Below are 24778 nucleotides of genomic sequence, written 5' to 3'. Positions count from 1 at the left end.
AAGTTCCTCCTGGAGGGGACGCCTTCACAATCTTCACGGACCACCAGCCATTGGTTCACGCCTTCACTAAGCAGGGGGATGCATGGTCTTCCAGGCAGCAGCGCCACCTCTCAGCCATAATTAAAGTCACCACATCGACGTCAGCGGAGTCCTTCGGATGCGTCATTAATTAAGTCTCCGCTGAGCAAGTTTTCTGTATATCTCCTCGGCCTGCAGAATTTCGTCTGTCAGGTGCGCCATCCTGAAGTGGCTCTCGATCCTACGCAGCCACATCGTTGGGTTCCCCTGTATGAAAGGTGACAATTTTATGGACAGGGTGACCCGCGACTATGTTGCCGGGCCATGGAGTGTTCGGGCGCTGGCATGGGTGTGGAGGTGCGGGAGGGCCTTGGTGTGGGACGGGCGCGGGTGAGATGGGAGGAAGGTAGACCTCTGAGTCCGCGAGGTCCGCGGTTAACTGCAGAAAGGAGGGGATGTGCGCGTCCATGCTCGCCCTTTGCCCTCTTACTGGAGTGGGGTACTCGCATCAGAACGCACTTTCGTGCGCCGTGTGAGTCCGTTAGTGACGCTGGTGATTTTGCCGACGAGAGTCGGCACGCTCAAATGCTGGTTACAGCGCCGTGTTTAGTCCGCTAAGAGCGTTGGAGAGTTCCTGAAGCCAAGAATGAGTCGCTGTGTCGGTCCGCTAATGGCTCCGGGATACTCCGGTAGGTCACCACTGTAAGAGGTGCAAAAGAAACGAGCAGGTAAAAGTTACTATTGGTTTATTACAGATTCAGTCAGTTTATATAGTGGCCGACTGGCGCCGAACCGCGGAAGACAGTGACATTGAGTGTGACCTGAGGTCAAAAACAATTAACAATAATATACAGCGAACAAGTACAATTTACAATACAAAAACATACAGAACTCCAATATGGATACAATCTTGATGCCTGCGAATAAAGAAACATACGATGCATAATTTATGACAGTTGAACAAATACATATAAAGTTTAAATGGTAGAAAAATGCGTGACCTGGCACATTAGACGTAACGAATTGTGTGGCGAAGAAAGTGGGAAGTCACCAAAGAAAACTTGCTCAGCGGAGACTTAATTAATGACGCATCCGAAGGACTCCGCTGACGTCGATGTGGCGACTTTACAAAATCAAAGGGCATCACTCCAATAACATTATAAAAGTCTAAGTATTTTTACTTCCCTGGTTCGAGCTCACTTCAATAACTTGAAGGAAAACATCTCACTTACCACTCCATATCTAATTCAGATCAAAATTACTGGTGGGTCAATAAATGAAACTCTGATATAACAATTTTAAATACAAAAATTTATTTCTAACTTCAAAGATTATACATGACATTAACAGTCTCTGGGAAATTTATTATTGCTTGAAAACAAAACAAAATTGGATTAAATCTGAATTAGTCATCAGTCAAAATTAAATCAGAAATTAATTTATTTGTTAATCAAAAAATTATTCAAGTAAAATTTAAATTGTTAAGTAACAAAATTTGATTGAAAGGAAATACAAGTAAATTAACTCCCAAGTGTTAAACAAAATAAGGCAATTAAATCAATCAAACAAAAATGTGGATACAAAGAATTATACTCTGTAAAAAGTAAATATCAAAAGTGTAAGGCAAAGCATTAAGGCAATAGCAAACACACCACATAGGCCTATATATAAAACTCTTCAAAAGATAAAGCATAAAACATACAACATGAAAAAAGTATTAAAAAAGGAAAAATAGAACAATTTCACAGAATCATTATAAATATTACTTTTAGTGCACTAAAACCCAATAATTATGTTACAATACCTTGGTACCAATTTCTTTGTTTTTACCAGGTGCCGTTACTTTTTCCTTCACTCAATAAAATACACTATTCAGATGACTCAGACACATTTACTAAGGAATTAAACAGTTAAAAATTACGAGTGACCCTTGTCTACCAAAATATCAATTACGTTACAACAGGACATATGAAGTCCCGAGAGAGAGAGAGAGAGAATCACAGCTCCTTCCTGCACAGATAATGGTCTCTCAATGAATTCCTCTGTACGGGTGTCTATAGATGGTATGACTGTCCATATGATTGCGTGGACTGGTCTTAGATGAGATTTTTATTTTAAAAACTCTTTAAGAACGATAATTAGAGAGAAAGTGGAATTACAGCTAATAATAATATTTATTATTACATAGTTTCAGAACAAAAGAATCTCTGGTTACTATAATAGAATGAAAAGATATCGTCCCATGGAAAATTCCTGAATGATGTTAGGCAACTTACATGATAGAATTTTCCACCCAACAGTGTTCTGATCGAGCCCCAATGGAATGCGTTACTTCAGCAGTTTTTGGATATTGACTAACAGGTCTCCTCTTTATAGAGAACAACCACCCTCTGTCTCTCTCCACCCATATATCGTCCTTTTTTATAAACCGTACAGGGTTTAACCACATTGACCTTAAGCTAACTCTCTATGGCATTTGCGCATCTGAACATAAAATTATACAGTGTACAACAATACACACATACACACAACGACTAAGGGGAGATTACTGCATTATGAAAACCACAGCATAAGAATACAAACATCTACAGTATATTGTTATTAAGAATAATCCATCCTATGCCACGTTTTTGCACTAAATTTAAAGTAAAAGGACTTGTAAGAGGTGCAAAAGAAACGAGCAGGTAAAAGTGACTGCTACTTTATTACAGATCCAGGCAGTTTATATAGCGGCAGACTGGTGTCGAGCCGCGAAAGACAATGAGATTGTGTGTGACCTGAGGTCAATAATAATTAACAATAATATACAGCGAACAAGTACAGTTTACAATATAAAGACAGACAAAATTCCAATGTGGATATAATCTTGATGCCTGCAAATAAAGAAAAACAAGATACACAATCGATAATAGGTGATCAAATACATATATAGTTTAACTGATTAAAATCGCGTGACCTGGGACGTTAGGCGTGACTAATTGTATGGCGAAGAAACTGGGAAGTCACCATAGAAAACTTGCTCAGCGGAGACTTAGCGAATGACATGTTCACTGGAGACTCCGCTGACGGCTCTGAGGGTGACGTTACAGACTAAGTACCTAAATAAGATAAATTTAATATGAGTCACTATAAGGAATTCTCCCCTAAAAAACCTCCCACCACTGCTTTTTTGGGGAAAACCCTTTAAATCCCTTTCTTGTCCAGCGTGCTGTCGGAAATCTCTTAATTCCAGATGCGGACCCCTGCCAAGAGCTAATCGTTGCCCGAGGCAGGCCAGCTGGTGGGTGGACCACGTGCGTTCCACCATTTTGAATTTGAAACCATGCGGCCCGCAGTTCCCACGTGGGCAGAGTGATCGTAATGCCATCTAGGAAGAAAAAGCTGTAACTTCCTATGCTATAAAAGAGTCCTGGACGAGACGCTAGCTCTGAGAATTGTCGGCGACGCCATGGACTCCTCGCTCTATCCACTGCATATTTCAAACATGTGGCTGGCAGCAAAAAAGTAAATTTTGATGTGAATTAATTTGCTCCTTTGCTGGCCCTCATAAGAAGAACTTCAGCTCCTAAAGAGAAAGATAAAGTACCAGAATTTAAGGTTTTTCATCAGCCACATTCCCTGTTATTCTCCAACTGTGTTTCCTTTCCTTCCATAGTGCAATATAATTACAGTGAGACCTGTATTGCGTATATTTTGTGCTGTTTAATTTGCAAAGCATTTACGAGAAGAGTAACGTAATCGCTTGATGTTTGAGTCAAGGGAAACAAGTTTAGTCTAGACATCTTCCATGCCGTTCATCAATTCCCTCATTACTGTGTTAGTCCCAGTTAAGTAACCGTAAGTGTTCAGTTGCAGGATATGACTACCCATCTGTGGAACTGTGTCACTTCGTGTGTGTAGCGGCCCTCACTGCTTCTTTATCAACAACTTTGAAGCAGGATCCCAAATCGCTTCCTCCAGGAAATTCCCTTCATGTGTTTTCACCTCATTACCCCAGAATTACACTATCATTCTTTTGATGTGTTTTCTTTTGTAAATATAATAAATTAAGTTAAACCTCAGAGTTTATCTAATCACTTACCCCTTGAAGTAGCCTTTCAGGCATATTTTGTTGTTTGTAATTTTAGCTGTCCCCAAGGCACAGAGTCCAGATTATTTTGTGGTAATTAAGGTAGGTGGTGCATCATCCTAGTATACCCCATTGATCTAGCAAGACTCCAGCTTTAAAATTACAACACTGGCGACCTCTGCCGAGCATGCAATTGCTTTTATCAGCGGAATAGCAAATGCTAAGCTGGTCTGCATAATTAGAAACGAACCTTCTTAATTAGCGTAAATTCCCCTATAAGCGCACAAGTGACCCATTTCCACAGTAAGTATCGTGTTATTATGTTTTTTTTTTTTTGTTAGGCACGAACAAAATCGTGGCTGAAATAGAGTTAGTAATTGTTAGAACACGTGCATGCATCCCATTTATAAAGAAGAGAGAGTTATTAACCTTTACACAAGATTTTGTGCTATTGCATGTTAGCTGCATGTTTTAAAAGTTGGAAGATAGGGAGCGACACTCAGTGAAGAGTTTATAAAAGGAATAGTGTCCTTATTGCTTCGTCCATTTGATAAGGACAATTTGAAAGTCCCAAAATACTAGCTAGGCACACGTTACATCCACGTGGGCTAACCCAGTCCAGCAATTTTCGCCTATTGCTGGAGATAGGATATTTTTACTCTCTCTCTCTCTCTCTCTCTCTCTCGTAGAGGTTAGGAATTCGCGTGGCAAAGATATTATTCTTCCTTACTGAATATATCTCATAAATCCAAAAAAAATTGTTCAGGCCATGCAAGCCGAAAATCGTGGTTAGTACTGGCATTTGTTTAAATTACCTATAAAAGAAATGCACATGGTAAATTCCTTTCCATTCAGTCTTTCCCATAAACAAACCGTGAGAAAAAAGGAAGCACCCATTCGTTCATTCCCCAGAGGTGAGGAAAATCAAAATTTATCGGTTGTTTTCTACGCAAAGCTTTATTCGGCCAGGTGTCAGCTAAGCCGAAATTGCATTGTATTTGTTCACTGTATTTGTTCATTGTTTCCCTTCATGCGCGTGTGCTGAACTGTCCCCTGTCCCATGGGATCGCTAATTATTTCACATTCATTTAAGAGTATATTAATATAAATAATAAACCATAATGAATAAATAACTAAAATGGAAAAAAAATTGAAAAAATTGAAAAAATTATTTTGCTGCAACAGTGATGTTTGACTATGCTCCTAGTTCCTTGTTGGTGAGTCGGTAGAGTTGTCGGCTAGCACTCTGCTAAGCCCGAGTTCGAGTCTCCTGCCAGCCAGTGAAGAATTAGAGGAATTTATTTCTGGTGATAGAAATTAATTTCTCGCTACAATGTGGTTCGGATTCCACAATAAGCTGTAGGTCCCGTTGCTAGGTAACCAACTGGTTCTTAGCCACAAAAATATGTCTAATACTTCCGCTGTAGGAGAGCTCAGCTCAGTGGTCTGGTTAAACTAAGGTAACCTTTTGAACTGGTTCTGAAAGTATCCAAAACCGAAACACATCTGGCCCCAAATTTCGGATAAAATATTGTCCTGTAATCTAAATTTCATTATCAGAGACCCTTCTGTTTACTTAACAATTATGTTCATATCTCGGCCTGGCATCCACATATGTGGCTGAATTCTATAATTTTTATCATGTTTTATTCTTCATTTTTCATCTTTTACCAGAGCTTTAATTCAAACTTTTACATTGGTTTATTATTCATACTCTTTTATAAAAATAATGAAATATAGTAATTTTTAGGTATTTATGTATATATGTATATATATATGTATATATATATATATGTATGTATATTATATATATATATATATATATATATATATATATATATATATATATATATATATATATATATATACACAGTCATACCTCGAAATTACGCGAGGTTGGGTTCCGAGCCCCTCTTGAATTTTTGAAAGTTTGGCATGGTCTTTAAAAATGCTAATAAATGTTTATTTCCAGAGTTTAAGTACTAAATATGACCCTAATCATGTTAAGCTAACTGAACTAAAAATTTTATTTGAAATTTAGCTTTATTACAAAAAGGAATACAGTAAATGGTTGACATAAAAATTGAGTACTGCACAGTGTCATAATATCGCATTTACAGTAGGTGCGGATACTAATGTTACCCCTAATTCATGGGATGCCGTTTTTCTTTGTCCCTTAGAGTAAAAGCCGTTTTCTTTGCGTCACTAGCCAAAACGTCGTGAAGTTACAATGCCATAAAATATCGAAAACATGTACATAATGTTCATTGGTAGTACAGTACAGAAATTCAATCAATTTAAAATTATATACTGTACAGGTAATGACGTTAATAAGTTGTAAAAGTATGTTTGAGCGCTAACTCATGCGTTGCTTTTTGTATCGTATTTATGCTATATAAATACAAGTTTTCCATTCTGATTTTACACTAAAACACGCATTAAACACATATATCATCTTTGAAAAATGCAGTAACTAGATATTACATCTTGTATAATTTTGTATGCACATACAGTTTTATTTTCTTCAAAGAATTTTACAACTCTTATTACATCTCTGATATTACATTAACGAATTCATTTTATCAAATGAGCGCGACTGAACAACCTCATCTCAAGGTTACAAAGACTTGCAAATGGACATAATACTTTATGATATTTATGTATAGAAATTAAATATTATTTTCCATATCGATTTTACAGTTAAAAGCATGAAAACTTATAAATGTACTTCAAACATTAAACAAGCATTTTCTGCAGGGGTAATCTTTGAAAAGTAGTAAATGGGTATTCTTGTAAAAGTACACTAAGTGAATGTGCTGAAATTACCTTGCATTATTTATGCATGTACAAAAAATAAAAATAATACATTTTCGATACAGATTGTATAAAGCATGAAATGCATTTTTCGTATTTTATATATATAAAATGCATTTTTCATAGAGATTTTGCATATTAAAACATGAAATGCATTTTTCGTAGAGATTTTATGAAAACATGAAATGCATTTTTCATAGAGATTTTGCACATTAAAACATGAAATGCTTTTTTCATACAGATTTTACACATAAAAGCATGACATGCATTTTTCATATAGATTTTACACATAAAAGAATGAAATGCATTTTTCATACAGATTTACACATAAAAGCATGAAAACTTGTAAATTGAAAAAATTAAACACCCACTTCTGCAAGGTTTCTCGAGAATTTCCTGTGCGCCCATTAATAATCTGTCTTAATGAGGGTCAAAGTATTACTGTATATATATATATATATATATATATATATATATATATATATATATATATATATATATATATATATATATATATATATATATATATATATATATATATATATATATATATATATATATATATATATACTGTATATATAATACCGGATAAACAGACTATCAGCTAATACTTTATACCCTGTATATATATATATATATATATATATATATATATACATATATATATATATATATATATATATATATATATATATATATATATATATATATATATATATAATATATATATATATATATATATATATATATATATATATATATATATATATATATATATATATATATATATATATATATATATATATATATATATATATATATATATATATATATATATATATATATATATATATATATATATATATATATATATATATATATATATATATATATATATATATATATATATATATATATATATATAAAAGCATTAAGCTACAAACATCCTTTAATATCCAATTCGCTCTACCACAGAAATAATATATTTTCATATATGTTACTGAAGGGAATTTTTTAGTTGATAATAAGTTCTTCGTCCCGTGGGCTCGAACCACGGAAGGCAAGAACTCAGGACTACAGTGATGCCTTTAACCACACGGCCAACAAATCCCGTGAGGGTATATTTAGTTGATACCGACTTTGCCACCTACAAATCCGTCACATGCAGCCATAGCTGAATGTATTTGTATTTAGAATCGATAAACGTCAACCCACCTTTGCCATGCTGACCATTTTTTAGTTGATATTAAGTTCATCGTTCTGTCAAGACAAGAACTCAGCCATATTATGAATGAATTTTTATCACATCACCGTGATTCATATACAAGCATTAATCTACAGACGTCCTTTAATACCCAATTTGCTCTACCTCGGAAATAATATATTTTCATATATGTTACCGAAGGGGAATTTTTTTTAGTTGATAAGTTCATCGTCCCGTGGGCTCGAACCATGGAAGACAAGAACTCAGGACTACAGTGATGCCTTTAACCACACGGCCAACAAGTGAGGTATAAGTTGATACCGACTCCCACCTACAAATCCCCGTCGAGCTCAGGTATTTGTATTTAGAATCAATATCAACCCACCTCTGCCATGCTGAACATGTAGTGCGTTTGTCACGCAGCCATATCACGAATGAATTTTATCACATCACCATTCATATACAGGTACTTAAACGTCCTTTAATACCGTGCTCTACCTCGGAAATAATATATTTTCATATATGAATTTTTATCACATCACCATGATTCCATATAACAGGTATTAAGCTACAAACGTCCTTTTTGTATTTAGAATCAATACCCAATTTGCCATCTGAACATGTAGTGCTCGGAAATAATATTTTTATCATATATGTTACTGAAGGGGAATTTTTTTAGTTGATAATAAGTTCATCGTCCCGTGGGCTCGAACCACGGAAGACAAGAACTCAGGACTACAGTGATGCCTTTAACCACACGGCCAACAAGTGAGGTATAAGTTGATACCGACTCCCACCTACAGCTCAGGTATTTGTATTTAGAATCAATATCAACCCACCTCTGCCATGCTGAACATGTAGTGCGTTTGTCGTACGCAGCCATATTACGAATGAATTTTTATCACATCACCGTGATTCATATACAGGTACTAAGCTACAAACGTCCTTTAATACCCAATTTGCTCTACCTCGGAAATAATATATTTTCATATATGTTACCGAAGGGGAATTTTTTTAGTTGATAATAAGTTCATCGTCCCGTGGGCTTGAATCACGGAAGACAAGAACTCAGGAATGCAGTGATGCCTTTAACCACACGGCCAACAAGTGAGGTATAAGTTTATACTGACTCCCACCTACAAATCCCCGTCGAGCTCAGGTATTTGTATTTAGAATCGATATCAACCCACCTCTGCCATGCTGACCATGTAGTGCGTTTGTCGCATGCAGCCATATTATGAATGAATTTTTATCACATCACTGTGATTCATATACAAGCATTAAACTACAAACATCCTTTAATATCCAATTCGCTCTACCTCGGAAATAATATATTTTCATATATGTTACCGAAGGGGAATTATTTTCGTTGATGATAAGTTAAAGGGGTCCCTGTAGTCCTGAGTTCTTGTATTCCGTGGTTCAAGCCCACGGGACGACAAACTTATTATCAACTAAAAAAATTCCCTGAAGATTGTGCGTGGACATTATATTTAGTTGTATTCTTCTCAATCACGAAGATAAAATATCACGATGTACTCCACAATGAAAATGAAGGAGAAACCACAGGAAAAGGCTTTCCTCGATCTTTTTCCTCATCATCAGACTGTTGTGTTTGACTTCAAGAGGGCACTGGTGAGTGCTCGTAAGGCAAAATTACAGATGAAGTTCCTCCAAGACTGTAAGAGTGAATGTGTTGTGCCAAATTCCTTGATGACTAAAAACTTGAGAGCCTTGAATAATTATAACTTCGGTAAATTGGAAAACATCTTCCTGAATTTCCATATCAACAGTGCCAGAGAATCCACAAAGCAACGTTTCAAAAATGTTCAGTGTATCAGAATTGACTTCTATAGAGACATACCTCAGGAGTGGCACCTCAGCCTCATGAACTGGATATATAAACGTCTTAGAAGAGCAAGAGCGGAAATACAGACCATGCACAAGAGGAAACTGGAATCACTAGTCAACCGTTCGAGGTGGGAAGAGATGGGAGATGTATCCAATATCTGCAACCTTTCATCTAGGCAGCTATCAGGAAATGAGAAGACAGCGTTAAGTTTGGGTATAAATTTTAATAACCCTACAAAGAAGCCCGACATTGTAAATATCTTCAAGAGTTTTGTGCAAAACGAAAAATTAGTAGAATATAATTCCAACGAAAATAATATTTTGAGCATAGCTAAAGGCATAGTTTATCGGGCTTACATCAAGCAAACCAATTTTAATTATTTTCCTAAGAGATTCAATGTAGCTCTGAAATCTTTAAAAGATGATGATAAGCTATATATCAACAAAGCCGACAAAGCAAGTGTTATTGTCATTCTTGATAAAGAAATGTTTTTAAATAAGATGAATGATTTGTTAAGCGATGCCAGTACATATGAACCTTTGTTATCCAACCCACTAGAGAGAGTTAATAGTGAATTTCACAAACAAATGAAAGTAATTTTTGGAAAAAATCAGGATATGATTGGCAGGTTTCGTTCATATAATGCAAGTCTACCCTATTTATACAATAATGTAAAGACCCATAAACCCAATTTTCCCATGAGACCTATAATCAGCACAGTTGGTAGTGTCACATATGCTTTGTCTAAATTCCTTGTCTCATTGTTACAGCCGTTAGTTGGCACAATTTCCAAGTCCCATATCATAAATTATGTGGATTTTGTTAATAAAGTGCAAAAATGTAAGCTTACGGACGATGAAATTATGGTTAGTTTTGATGTAACTAGCTTGTTCACTTGTGTACCCGTTAATGATGTTCTGGATTTTTTGAAATGTGAGCTAGATAAATATGTTTTTACTTTGCCAGTTAGTGTTATTTTACAATTGATTAGACTTTGCGTAGTAGATACTTGCTTTGTTTTTAATGGTAAATATTTTAGACAGAAATTTGGTATGCAGATGGGGAATTGCCTTTCACCTGTTCTTTCTAACATTTACATGGAATTTTATGAGAGTAGGCTGGCTAATTCCATTTTACCCGACAATATACTTTGGTTCCGTTATGTTGACGACATATTTAGTATTTGGAAAATTCACTTGGACATAGACCTCACATTAATACACTTGAATGGGTTAGTACCTTCGATCCAATTTACTGTTGAGAAGGAAGAAAATAAGAGTATAGCTTTCTTGGATGTTAAAGTCATTAGAAATAACAATACTTTAAAGTTTAAAGTACACCGACAAGATAGCAACAACAATCTGATTATCAATGCGAGATCCTTCCACAATAAACAAGTAAAACAGTCAGGTATAAGATCTATGTTTTTTAGAGCTCTTCATCTAGTCAGCCCTGAATTCTTTGATGACGAGATAGATTATATACTGTATATGGATTAGGTCTTAAGCACAATTTTACTTTACAGGATATAGATGAGTGTTTCTCGTTAGCCAAAAAATCTTTTTATTCCACTAAGGGAAATAGGAATTTTAATAGCAATATACTGTGTTTGCCATACATGCCAGCCTTCGATCATATTATCCACCCACTTAAATTATTAAATGTGACTGTTGTGTTTTCCTACCACAATACCATTGGCAGAACTTTAATAAGAAACAGCCCTATATACGACAACGGAGTAGTATACAAAATTCCTTGTGGTTGCAATAAATTTTATATTGGACAATCAGCAAAAACTGTTGAGAAACGAATTGCACAACATAAGTATAGTATCGCTACTGATCAAAGAAACAGCGCCATTAGTAAACATGCTAGAGAATGTTTTTATCCAATTCAGTGGTCTCAAGCAAGAATCCTGTTCAGAAACAATAATTTTATAGAAAGAAATCTAATAGAAAGAAAATATAGTGAAAACAATAATAAGACATTCAAGACAGACCGCTATTTCTACATATCATGAAAAACCAGTACAAATTATGTAATATATTGACTTAGGTATTCAATTAATTATCTGTTTAGCCTCATTAGACTGTTAACCTTTTCTATTGGACGAACTATGTACTAGACAATTTATATTTTATATTATCCTGTAACAGTTGTAAGCACCGTTAACCATTTGTGGTTGTTTGTTTTATGTAAGTCTTGAAGTCAAATGTAAACATATGTCCGGTATATGTTTTTCTTAAACTGATTAGTCAATAAAGTTCCCCGGAAGAGGCCTGATGGAGGGGAAACTGTTGGGACAAATTAAGAACTCTATTTCCTTTTCCTCTGGTTTCTCCTTCATTTTCATTGTGGAGTACATCGTGATATTTTATCTTCGTGATTGAGAAGAATACAACTAATATATATATATATATATATATATATATATATATATATATATATTATATATATATATATATATATATATATATATATATATTATATATATATATATAATATATGTATGTATGTATGATATGAACATTGGTTCCCCATGAAATTTTTCTGGATCCGCTAGTGTGTGTATATATATATATATATATATATATATATATATATATATATATATATATATATATATATATATATATATATATAGATAGATAGATAGATAGATAGATGTTATATAAAGGCAATAGCCACGAAGGGATAAGTGAAACATGGAGTGGTTGCTAGGCCTTTCGACTTACTATCCTTTACTTAGCAACCACTCCGTGTTTCACATTTCCCTTCGTGGCTATTACTTTTATTGATACTTACAGCATGTTCCAAATCTTCGTGATTTAGTTATACGTACATACATACACACACACACACACATATAATATATATATATATATATATATATATATATATATATATATATATAATATATATATATATATATATATATATATATATATATATATATATATATATATATATATATATATATATATATTTACACGTTGAAAATTGCTGTGAACGAAGGCTCTGTGATCACTGATGGTAAACCCCATTTCCGCCCTCCATGCTCCACTGACAAACACTGCATTGAATAATATTTTCAAATTTTTTAAAAGTCTGTGAACTTTTCATCCTCATAGAAATATCTTACTTGCAAAATGATGAACGTTTAACAGTTCTTAGTTTTCTGAGAAGAATAAAAGAATATTTTTTGTTTTATTGATCATTTAGAAAATTCATTTATGTTATGATTTTTTGACAATTATTCTTTTCCTACAAAGTCTTTAACATAATGTACAATATCATGATTTTTTAAAATGAAAAATGGGTATCTTACAGTTTTTAGTACCTTTTATGGAAAAACTTTTGTGAAAAAAATTTGGATAATAGCAGCGTAAGATATTAATCCTTTTTGATCTGGGAAATGTCATTGAAATCATGAAGTAAACCTAAAAAGCCACGGAAATTTGCTAGTTTTGGAATAAATAATATTCATAATCTTGGCCACTGGTGTAGGCCTTCCAGTAAGTAAGTGGCAGTGGAAAGTACCTGATGGCACAACTGCCAACCAATACAGAGGAAACGTGTTAAAATAGGCAGTTATAACTTATAGCGTTTTTAGTATTGTGGGGGTTTCCAGCTTATCGCAGATTTCAACTTATCGTGGGTAGTTGTTGTCCCTAAGCCCCGTGAATACTAACACTGCCTGTAATATTTGACTTCCAAATGCTTCTAAGCTCAGTTAAGACAAAACTAAGTGGAATTCTATACATTTAATAACTTTTGGTTACCGGGTTGCTTACCGGGTATATTCCCAAGCACTAGGTAAAGGTTAGAGGCTACGTTAGTTGGCACATAGTTAAAATCGGTAATTATTTTAATTATCATCAGATTTATATAAAATTAATATCTCTAAGATTTTAAATTGTATGGCAAAGCTCACCATTACGAAGAGTACTTTTTGTATTTCCTCAGGAAAATGACAAGCATCACAACAATTTTTCGCAACACCCGTAACGTTACAAACGGCGGAGTAATACCCGTTGGAAGTAGATGTGCATGTATTTCCTTTTCACTTGAAAAGAACCCCAATACCTGTGTCAGAACAGCTGGGGAACTTTCTATATCACACATCCATTTAGTTTGATTATGGAATACTGCAAAGGATATACAGTACTGGCCTTTAGCAAACACCATGGCATGTAAGTCAAGCATGTTTGGGAACTGCTATCACAGTTATGTTTCGTATACAAGAGTTAGGCAAACCCGATTTACCCATTCGGTAACCTCAAATTATCTACCAATTTTAAAAACATCATTGCCTGAGTTGCAATGACAAAATTGTGTAATATTATCACATTAATGCTAATTATTGCTTTGTTAGACAAGAAAAAAAAAACAGCATGGCAATTATATAACCCAGCGACCGGCTCCTACTGCTTGCCTTGCAGGAGACCTACTGGCTCCCAATTTTAACAAATATGAGCCTACCTGTTAAAACTTTAAAGAACTAAAACTTTTCACTGGGTCTTAAAACTGTGTATTTGGCTTGAATGATTTCATGATGATCAACACATGCACTGTCAAACACCATTTCCATAGCAAACACTGGTGATGCTTGAACTCTGTGACAGAACAGACTGTAATGAGGAAGATAGCCGACATACTCGGTGTTGTCACATCTCTGCGAGTAGGATGAAGGAAGACCGAGGTAGTTGTTGTAGGACAGGAGATAGAGCCCTATTGTCCTGAGGTCTCTATGTTCTGTCACTGTGACAACTAGCGCTATTCTGGCCGAGGCCAACTATAAGAGAAATTTTTGAGATTGGTAAGTCTGTCTAATGGAGGCCTGGGGGACCATGAGTGTAACAACTTTAAGATATACTTAACTTTTTTTTTTTTGAGGACGAACAGCAGCTAAGCTACCAAAAATATATCACTGTACAGGCGGGGTTTAACTGGATAACACAGGTTACTTCAATTTGTACATACGTACATCTTCAGAAAACTTGGAAGGGTCGACATGGATTTGAGTTTTAGGAAATGGTTTCAATTTTCATTGGAAATTTCCTTAATATTTCTAATCTTTATAAACAGGAACAGTCAGAGCTGAGTGATGCCAATCGCCGGAAAGAGAGGGAAATAATTGAGAAGGATGTTCAGAAGTTAAGTGGCTCCATTCAGTCCATTACAAGATCTGTTAATCCACTAGGTAAGCACAATTTTATGTTTATTTCATCACAACACATCATTCGTAAATGTAGCCATGTAACACATCATTAAAAAATATAGCCGCATTAACTGTCTCAAATGCCCCCACGTGCAGTCTTTTATTTAACAGGCAGAAAAATATGATGGTCTAACGATGCCTGCACCTCCTTGTCTCACAAGAATTCATGAACCACCCATCTCATATTTTGTGTGTCTGTAATTATTATTAATGACTCTGTCATGAATTCCTGTCATTAACAGGACTGCCATTTTCCAGCATTATTCTCACCATTATGTCACTAAATTTATTATTCTTCTTTTTTCTTTATTTTTTTTAAAGTTACAGAAGGTGTTTTATGCTCCTTAATAGGTAATTTGTTGCTGATGCTTTCCTCTGTTTTGCATAAGCATTATTAGCAACATTCCTGTATGTTTCAGTGCTTTGCAAACTTCTTGTATATAATTTGACTTTTTCCCAAGTTTTGTTGTTGGCTTCAGTGGCGTTCCTGAGGGGGGGGAGTTGTTTGAAATCTGCCCCCCCGTCCCCAAAGTGAGGGCCGCCCCAAAATGCGAAATTTAACCATTGCTGCTATGACAGGACAAGCTAAATCCAATGTCCCCAAAATGGTCAAGGGCCACATTTATATTTGGACCCGAAAGTTTGGGGTCCATTAAAGGGCCCCAGTTTCCAATTTTGTGAACAAAAATGTTATGTAAAAGAAACAGGACTCTCCAGGGCCCCCCTCCCAATCGTAGAGCCCATTATAGGTCTTCTCATACAGATCGGAGGAAGGTGGGTAAAGTTGATTGGGGTAAGGGCAGGGCCGATCTAAGGCAATTGATTACTGCTTATAGGGGTCCTAATTATCCTCTGAGTGCCCCCATAATGGCCCCATTTGCCCAGATAATACACATTCAAATGATTCAATGAATTAAGGGGATCTTCAATTATTCAATGTACACCTAGTTTTAAGAAATAAAATTTCTGAAATTTGCATTTACAAGTGCCTTTAAAATGATCCTACAATCGCTCATATTCTAAAAATTTTCCCGGGGGCGCTTACAGCGCCACCCCCAACCCCAACCCCCGCTGCTTTGGCTCACTTTGCTTGCCTCCCACCCCATAAGAGGGGCCCCAAATGGGCTGTGCCTCCCAGGCCCCGAAATGTCTAGGGACACCCCTGCTTGGCTTCTTAGTGTTTATAAGCTAAGGGTTATTATCTAGTTCACTCTTGCAGGTAGGTTTATGTTTGTATATCCTCAGGATTAGTTTTCTGTACAGTACTGTTAGCAAAGTCAAGTTGACTATCACTATTTCAAACTGTATATTTGGCATTTTGACAAGTTAAGTAACTTCTATTATTTTACGTTTTGCATGCGAAATTTTGTTTGCGAATCAGTTACGGTTGTTCACTGCCCATAATTATTATCTGATACTTTGTATTTTCAGCCTATTTTAGTGATATGAAGCAGTCACGTTTCCCTGCTTATAGTTATTTTGGTTATGCTTTATTGTGTATGTTGTGTTTACCAGCTGTCTACTTTCACTTTGCTGTTTCTGTGATTTGTTATTTTTAGGTTTTGCGTTGTATTTTATGTTGTGTTTTGTGTTAATTCTGTCTTTTCATAATGTTTCAGCAAACGTGTAAAGGTTGTCCAGGCATGGCCTCTTATACTGTCATGGTATCTCTTGGCTGGGACCTGCAACTCTTTTGCAGTAGCTGCTGTGGTCAGATAAGTTTCCCAGCCATGCTTGTCTGAGATATGCTTTGACTAGTCACTGAACAGTGGTTGTGCTTTTCAGGGAAGAGGACTTAAAGTCAAGGGGGGTCAAGTGCTGCAGCAGGCATGTCCACTTTGTTTGCAATGAAGGAGCACGAGTCCTTGGATAATTTGTGAACTGGATCTGGTACCAGTTGCCAACTCAGTCACTATACCCGCTCTTCTCCTGCTCTGTCCACTGTTTTGTATTCCTACTTTCACCTGCTGTGCTCACTCCTCAGCCTGCTGGTGACCATGACCACTCCACACATGCTCTGCTTGTGTCATGCCTGCTAACTGCTGATATGCTCAGTCTTCCCACACTATACCTGCTTGCTTGATAGATTGGATTGCCCACGCAGATCCTACTCTGACCCTCAACCATCTTAATGGCCCATGCGCAGGGAGATTTGTACCTGTCTTAGCAGCGGAAAAATTTTGCTTTTTCTACCATAACTAAATGCTAGAGCAGTTTATACACTTGATAGATGTGACTGCTTGTCACCATCGTGTGTCTGCACCTATCGCATTATGCTTTCAGTGATGAAGGTATCTCTATTAGTGACTGCTCCCCTTCCAGTGATAGCATCTGCCATAGTTACTTGCTTCAAGACATCCCTCTCCTGTCTCAGTCAGCATCACTGCCCCTTCCTGGAATATCTGACCCCAGCCAGCCTAAGTATACAGGTTGAGAAACTCAGCCAGTCACTCTGTAGGATCCTTAAGAAACAACATGCCTACGCGGAGCAGAATTAATTGTCTTTGTCAGAGGTTACATTGTCAGGCAAGAGGAGTGCCAGATGGGATGCCCCCTTCAAGTTTTTTTTTTTTTATATTTGTTAAGTCTGTACATGTGTTCTTGTACCAGTCCCCACAAATGAATTACATCTATGCCTGTGCCTCTCTAGTCATGTTGGTGTTACTGCATTTGGGATATGGTAGGAGTTGGATATTTGGGGGCCATTCTTGCTGGATGGAGAATTGAATCTCATAAAGACCTTAGATACCTTTTCAAGGTTTTCAAGCAGATTGATATTTTTTATATATTTTTAAATTTTAATTTTAGTTTTTTCTATTCAGCTCATTTGCACACATGGACAGGCTTCATGACGAATGCAGTTTCCCAGGACCATCTGACATTGTATTGGCACAAATGATTACTCTATCCAGGGATAAAGACCATACTAGAAATACTTCTCCCTCCCTTCTGGTTCCAACGTCATCACTGTGGAACCATTTAAATCCAAGAGGAATACTGTAATAGAAATTACGAGATGATTCCTGGACATTTACATTAAGTGAATGCAGTATGAATTTTTACTTGGAGGATACTGATACCGATTCTTTAATTAAACAGGTAACTAATAAAGTGTAGTAAGAAGCAAAGAAATATATTTTTGGTGGTAGCAGGTATTGGTGACTGCATTTATACCAGGTATATCCGTGACTGTCCAGAAGTATTTTGGACAGTTTTACAGTAATTCATCTTTTCATGTCTTATACAGTATTCATATTACTAAATATAAGTATCATATAAGCATTATATATCTGATTATAAGTGAAGTGAAAGTGGAAGGAGCTAAGTAAAATTTTTTAGCTCAGCTATGTCTCACTGGGAATTTTAAGATCGTGGATTATTATAAAACTTATTTAGGTTTCAAACAAAACCCTTTTTCATAATACCATAAATTGAAATTCATGGTACAGTAAACTCCCTTGTAACTCATATTAAACAACTGGAACTCTCAAGCAACCGGTACATTTTTCCTTCAACTGCCATTAAATCAAGAATTCTTGAAAAAGAGAGAGAGAGAGAGAGAGAGAGAGAGAGAGAGAGAGAGAGAGAGAGAGAGAGTGTGTTTACTTTTCAAAGAAACGTAGAACATATTGTTTTGGCCATTCCATGGACAGCTCTCTTTTTTCTCTTTTTTTAAGCTGACAAACAAATGTACTATATATAGGCCCTAATAGCCAATCATCCAATTCTAATGCCATTCCTGTGAGTGTGTTTGTAATTAAACTACTGAGCTACCCAGATCTCTTCCCCCTCTCATTCTTCATTCTCCCCTTCCTCTGATGGATAACTTCGACAGTGGTAATCACCGAGTGCTTAATTTTACAAAGAATGGAAAAAATGGGTTTAATATAAACAAGTTTTTGAAGAAAAATAATCACAAAGGTAAGATGGTAACACTCACGAAGTGATGGCTTTGTTTGATTGGTGCACTGCTTGCATTTGATTGTTTCAAATGCATTGAAGTACCATGCCTTCATCTAATACAGCATATTGATTGTTTTAGTTTTTCCAGTTCATTTATTTATTTTAAAATGCTTTGTTTTATGTTTTTTCAAGTTCATTGATTTTAATATAAATGTTTTCAGAGGCTGACGTCAGGGAACAAAAACTTTAATAGATTATGAAGTGGTGTATGAAGTTTAAATTATTACCCGGCTGTGTCGCTTCAGAACGTCTCTTGCTTAGCAGTTACTGTCAGTCTGTGTGTGTATGTGTATACACATATTGTGCCTGTGTACATACACAAATGCACCATGCTGGTGTTGACTATACTCTTGCTGTACATTGAGAGAGAGAGAGAGAGAGAGAGAGAGAGAGAGAGAGAGAGAGAGAGAGAGAAAACTGCGTCCGTCAGTCATCTGCTGTACCGATGTATGGACATTGGATTTGAGCACCTTCACACTGCCATTGGAGTTAGGGGAGCACAGGAAAATGATCAGTTTAAGATATTATAAATGATTTAAAAATAAAACAATGAAAAACAGGTATTGTTTTTGTGTAAGGAAGGTACTGAGTGACATACTGGCTGGGTATTGTCTAGCTTATTGGTGGTTCCTTACTGAATACATGTACAGAATCTTCATGGTTGTTATTAGCTGGTGCAAGCCGCAGTGTAGTTTCTACACACAGACAAGACAAAACAGATTATGTTTCGGACATCTGTGCTTGTCGACAGACAGATGGCGATTGTGAGAGACATAAAGGTACAATGATAAAACATATATCAATGGAAAGGCCAGGAAATTCCACATACGGACATTTGCATGAGATTCGAGACAGATTAATGAATACAGTGCAGTAGCATAATATGTGAAAAATGGTGAGATGTTTGGCGTCTTCATAAACAGAAACATACATACAGTTTGATACAGAAGATTTGGTGGAACATTATGAGTACATGTTCGGAATGCTTGCATGGCAATGCAAGTCGTGGTGATTGTACATGAATCGAGACAACAATGGTTAGAGAGAAATAGACAAGAATATTGTATGGTAGAAGCTGCGTTTATAAGAGCCTGACGCTCTCTTCCAAACACGTGTGTGTTCGTGCGTTCGTCAATCGTCATCCATCGGAGTGAACAAGAAAAAACAAGAGCATCTCGTTTTCTTTCTCTAAACGAACACACACGTGTTTGGAAGAGACAGCGTCAGGCTCTTACACGTTCCTTCGCGCGATCGCCGCTGACGCACGAGAGAGAGAGAGAGAGAGAGAGAGAGAGAGAGAGAGAGAGAGAGAGAGAGAGAGAGAGCGGGATGCATTGTTGTCTTTTGTCCAATGGCTGACTGACACGCACGTGTGCCCATAGGACCGCCATGCGGTCCCTTACAATTGCTAGTGAATGATGAAACGAGTATTCAGGATACATGTTATGAGGGATTTTACTCTTTGTTCCAGAAAAAGTTATTGCCACCATTTTTATTTTCAGGGATCTTAAATCTCTTGTGACGTTAAAAAGGGGTAGTGACAGTATATGACTATAGGTGATTAGAAAACATTTTTGTTAATGAAAATGCATCAGATAATTCTGCATAAATTCCAGTTCATCCAAGGGATGTCGGACTGTAGCCATGCTTTCCTTTAACCAAACAAATAGTCAAGGTGCAATATTTGTCAAGCAAGGTGAGATTCCACGGCTCTGTCAATGTCAGATCAGTGTGGAACAACCAGTGTGGATCAAACTTAGTCTCTCTATACAGTAGATTCTTGAGGACTGGATTCATATGTTTAACTGGATATATAATAAATACTAAATATTTACCTTCAAAATTAGGTTTTCCCCAGCCTCTAAGCAAAAGTGCCTTTAAGTAAACAAATAAAAAAATAAAGTGAATAATAGGGTAAGAACAGTATACAGGTCGACCATCACTAGTCCGGCAATCGTTAATCCAATTCCATCACTAATCCGACTGTAATTTCGGCCAGCGCAATTTCAAATTTCCCCGGTCACCCCACCAACCTTCCGCTACTCTTTGTTGGCGTTACTTGTGTCTCTCTCTGCTTGTGTCCTGTGTACGTAACCTATGCATACGATTACGTTAATCTTTTAGGTTGTAAAAAATGAAAAAAATCCAGTAAAAATATAAATGAGAATAGTGTAAAGCATAATAAGAAAATCATAAGCTTAACAACACGAAACAAAACAAGCTGTGGCAATTTCTCCAATGCCAGCGAATGAGTTTGTGCGCTTATACAGCCCAATGCACATGATTGCTTTATCTTTTGGGTTGTGAAAAAAAAAATTAGCAAAAACAGTAAAAATATAAATGAGAATAGCGTAAAGTATAAATTAAAAAAAATCACAAATGTAACAACACAGACCAAATCAAGCTGTAGCAAGTTCTCTGATGCCAGAGAATGAGTGTGTTTGTACATACCGTAGCCTACTCACATGATTGCATTTATCTTTTGGAGTGTAAAAATAAAAATACATTTAAAATACATAAAAATATGCATTAAAAATATAAATGAGAATAGTGTAAAATATAAATTGAAAAAATCATAAGCCTAGCAATACGAACCAAAACAAGCTGTAGCAGGTTCTCTGATGCCAGCGAATGAGTTTGTACACTCAGCAAGAAAAGTGAGGATACAGTTTTCATTAGATTTCGTTCATCGAATTTTAATTTTTTTCTTACAGAAAACACATAATCTCGGTAAATTTACTCTAGGATATGAAAATACAATGCAAATTATATCCTATATGTTAAATCTGCAAAACAAAAACGTTCAGATACTTAAAAACACCATGCATGTCCGAAGTAATCAGAATTTCTCAGATGACTTCGTTCATAGAGATCTAAAAGATAGTGTGTGGATATCTCGGTGTAGTACTGTTCATCAGAACGGCAATATTTACTCATTTTCCGTTATGAACAGGCTTATTATTGCATCATCATACAAGGTAATGATAATTTCTTTAATTTTTATACATTCATGTTTGTATTTCACGGTGTTAAAAATAGCTGGAATTAATGGCAGTAAATGTTGTGACACCTAGGGTAGGTTGACCAAATCTATTTAAATCCGCAAAGGCGTTCTCTATGATGTGAGGGGGAGCGTGGGAGCTTCGGGGAAAAACACAAGTAACTGGATGTTTCTTGACGTTGCCATAGTTTCTCTCTCTATCTCCTCTCTCCATTGCTAAAACATACTATACAAATATAGTATAGCTCAATCTCTAAAAGAAAAAAAATAATGAAATGAGTAGCTCTACTTATAGGCCTAGGCTTACACAACAGCAACTCTCTCTCTCCATTGCTAAAACATATTTTACAAATATAGTATCGCTCAGTCTCTAAAAGAAAAAAAATAATGAAATGAGTAGCTCTACATATAGGCCTAGGCTTACACAACAGCTACTCTCTCTCTCTCTCTCTCTCTCTCTCTCTCTCTCTCTCTCTCTCTCTCTCTCTCTCTCTCATCATAACATTGCATTCGTTCCTTTATTGTTCCCACACTTTTTTCGTTGGGCATTGCTCAAATTTAACTCTTAATTTCATAATGGAAGATCGCGTTTCCGATTATGCAAGCATTCTGTTCATTGTGGTGTCATAAATTCATTTGTGTAAGGTTACTTGGTAGGTTATGTTGAAAAATTTTTAGTTTGCTCAGAACTGTCGCTGCAAATTACAACTTGAACGAATACTGTAAAGCTTACTACTGCATTTAAGTATCAATGATTTCGGAACCGTAGAATATGATTGAAAGTTATAGGAGGTCAATTAACAAACAAACACAATAAGATTGAAGCTCCTCCCCTTTCTAAAGTTGCCAGATGTCGCATTATTGAGCAATATATGTCCGAAGATTTAAAAAAAACTGTAGCCTCACTTTCCTTGCCAAGTGTACATTCATCTGTACCCAAATGCACATGACTGCATATATTTTCTTGGTTATGAAAATAAAAAAATGAGAAAATGCAGTAAAACTATAAATGAGAATAGCGTAAAATATAAAAGTTGGAAGTTCTCCAACTCCAGTGAATGAGTTTGTGCTTTTGTACAACATGCAATGAAAGTCGTGTAATCCGATTTCTGTGATTTTCGTTCGAAAGTCACTAACTGACAACTCTTACCTTCTTCACATTTCTAACAATACCAAATTGCAACGACGAAACATTTTGCAACTTTGCTAAAAAAGATACAGTTCACTGAGCATGGTTTAAAAGTCTCAGTGTTATATTTTTTTAATCAAAATATCAGCTAGATCATTATAAAAACATTAACACAGTAATATTTTAATTATGGTAAATATGAAAAGACATAAGTACTTTAATGATTTTGACTTTTTAGTCATCATGGTAATGTATTTAACGTAATGAACCTAACGGAGATGTAGTTGTGGGCGTGGTCTAACCAGACGTCAACTGTTTAAATGGCTCAGTTTGCCTCCTCTCGCCTTATCCGTAGACCGAGTGCACTTCACGCTTCTGAACTATTATAATTCTTATTAAGCCTGTAGGCATATGAAGAAAATAATGATGGAAGTATACCACACTAAGACTGTGGAGGAATTTTACAAATCCTGCTTTATGGTCTTATAGACACCCTTCATAAGTTACAAAGATTTAGCACAACTTTATATTGTTGCTATCTGAAATATAGCCTAGTATGTTATAAAGCCAATATCATAGGCGTAGACCCCAGAGCCATATTATTATTATTTATTATTTATAATACGTTGTTATTACCATTCTGCAGAATCTGCACACAATAGGTGTGGCTGATAATGTCCGACCTGATTATAGTCTTCCATTCCTAAAGTTAAAGTAAAACACTAAAAAGGTAGTATTAATTGTATTTCTAATAGTGAAGATTACTCTCCACCTCACTTATTTATTTATTTTTCTTGAAACTGAAGAAACCTGTAAGGTGTCAAAGAAACGAGCAGGTAAAAGTTACTGCTACTTTATTACAGATCCAGGCAGTTTATATAGCGGCCGACTGACGCCGACCCGCGAGAGACAATGGAATTGACTGTGACCTGAGGTCGAAACAATAAACAATAATATGCAGTGCACGAGTACAAATTACAATACAAAACATACAGAACTACAATATGGATACAGTCTTGATGCCTGTGAATGAAGAAACATGTGATACACAATGTGTGACATTTGTATAAATACGCATAAAGTAAAAATGATTAAAAATGCGTGACCTGGCACGTTTTAGGCGTGACTAATTGAGCTTGAAGAAAATGGGAAGTCACCAAAGAAAACATGCTCAGCGGAGACTTAATTAATGGCGCCGCCGAAACACTACCCTGGCGCCGATGTGGTGACTTTACAAATACTCCCCCCCCCAAGACGAGGGACGCGTCTGACTAATCCCTGTATCTGCTGGGACGCTGAAGGGTGCCGCGGCTCCTTGAAGATAACGGAGGGGTCTCCTGCCTGTGAGGCTGCTGGTTGGGCGGTCCCTTCCTGGGGCGGCCGCGCCTGCAGGGGTGAGGGCCGCGAGAGACAATGGAATTGACTGTGACCTGAGGTCGAAACAATAAACAATAATATGCAGTGCACGAGTACAAATTACAATACAAAACATACAGAACTACAATAT

The 24778-nt window shown here is 36.1% G+C and overlaps 1 protein-coding gene across 6 annotated transcripts in view; it reads left to right on the top strand.

The window, feature by feature from the left end:
• IFT54 (intraflagellar transport 54) overlaps nt 1-24778 on the top strand; it is a 475732-nt gene that overhangs the window by 425946 nt on the left and 25008 nt on the right. For 4 of the 6 annotated variants that reach the window (XM_067100328.1, XM_067100326.1, XM_067100323.1 and 1 more), the window contains one exon: nt 15046-15160. In XM_067100328.1, coding sequence (XP_066956429.1) covers nt 15046-15160 — 115 coding nt within the window. Of the gene's footprint in view, nt 1-15045; nt 15161-18000; nt 18150-19302; nt 19417-24778 lie in introns of those variants that run through there. The other 2 variants (XM_067100327.1, XM_067100324.1) reach the window with 2 other exon arrangements.

This window comes from Macrobrachium rosenbergii, chromosome 56 (genome assembly GCF_040412425.1).
Source record: "Macrobrachium rosenbergii isolate ZJJX-2024 chromosome 56, ASM4041242v1, whole genome shotgun sequence".
NCBI lineage: Eukaryota > Metazoa > Arthropoda > Malacostraca > Decapoda > Palaemonidae > Macrobrachium > Macrobrachium rosenbergii.
Note: the sequence above shows the minus strand (reverse complement) of the source record. Positions and strands in the feature narration are given on the sequence as shown.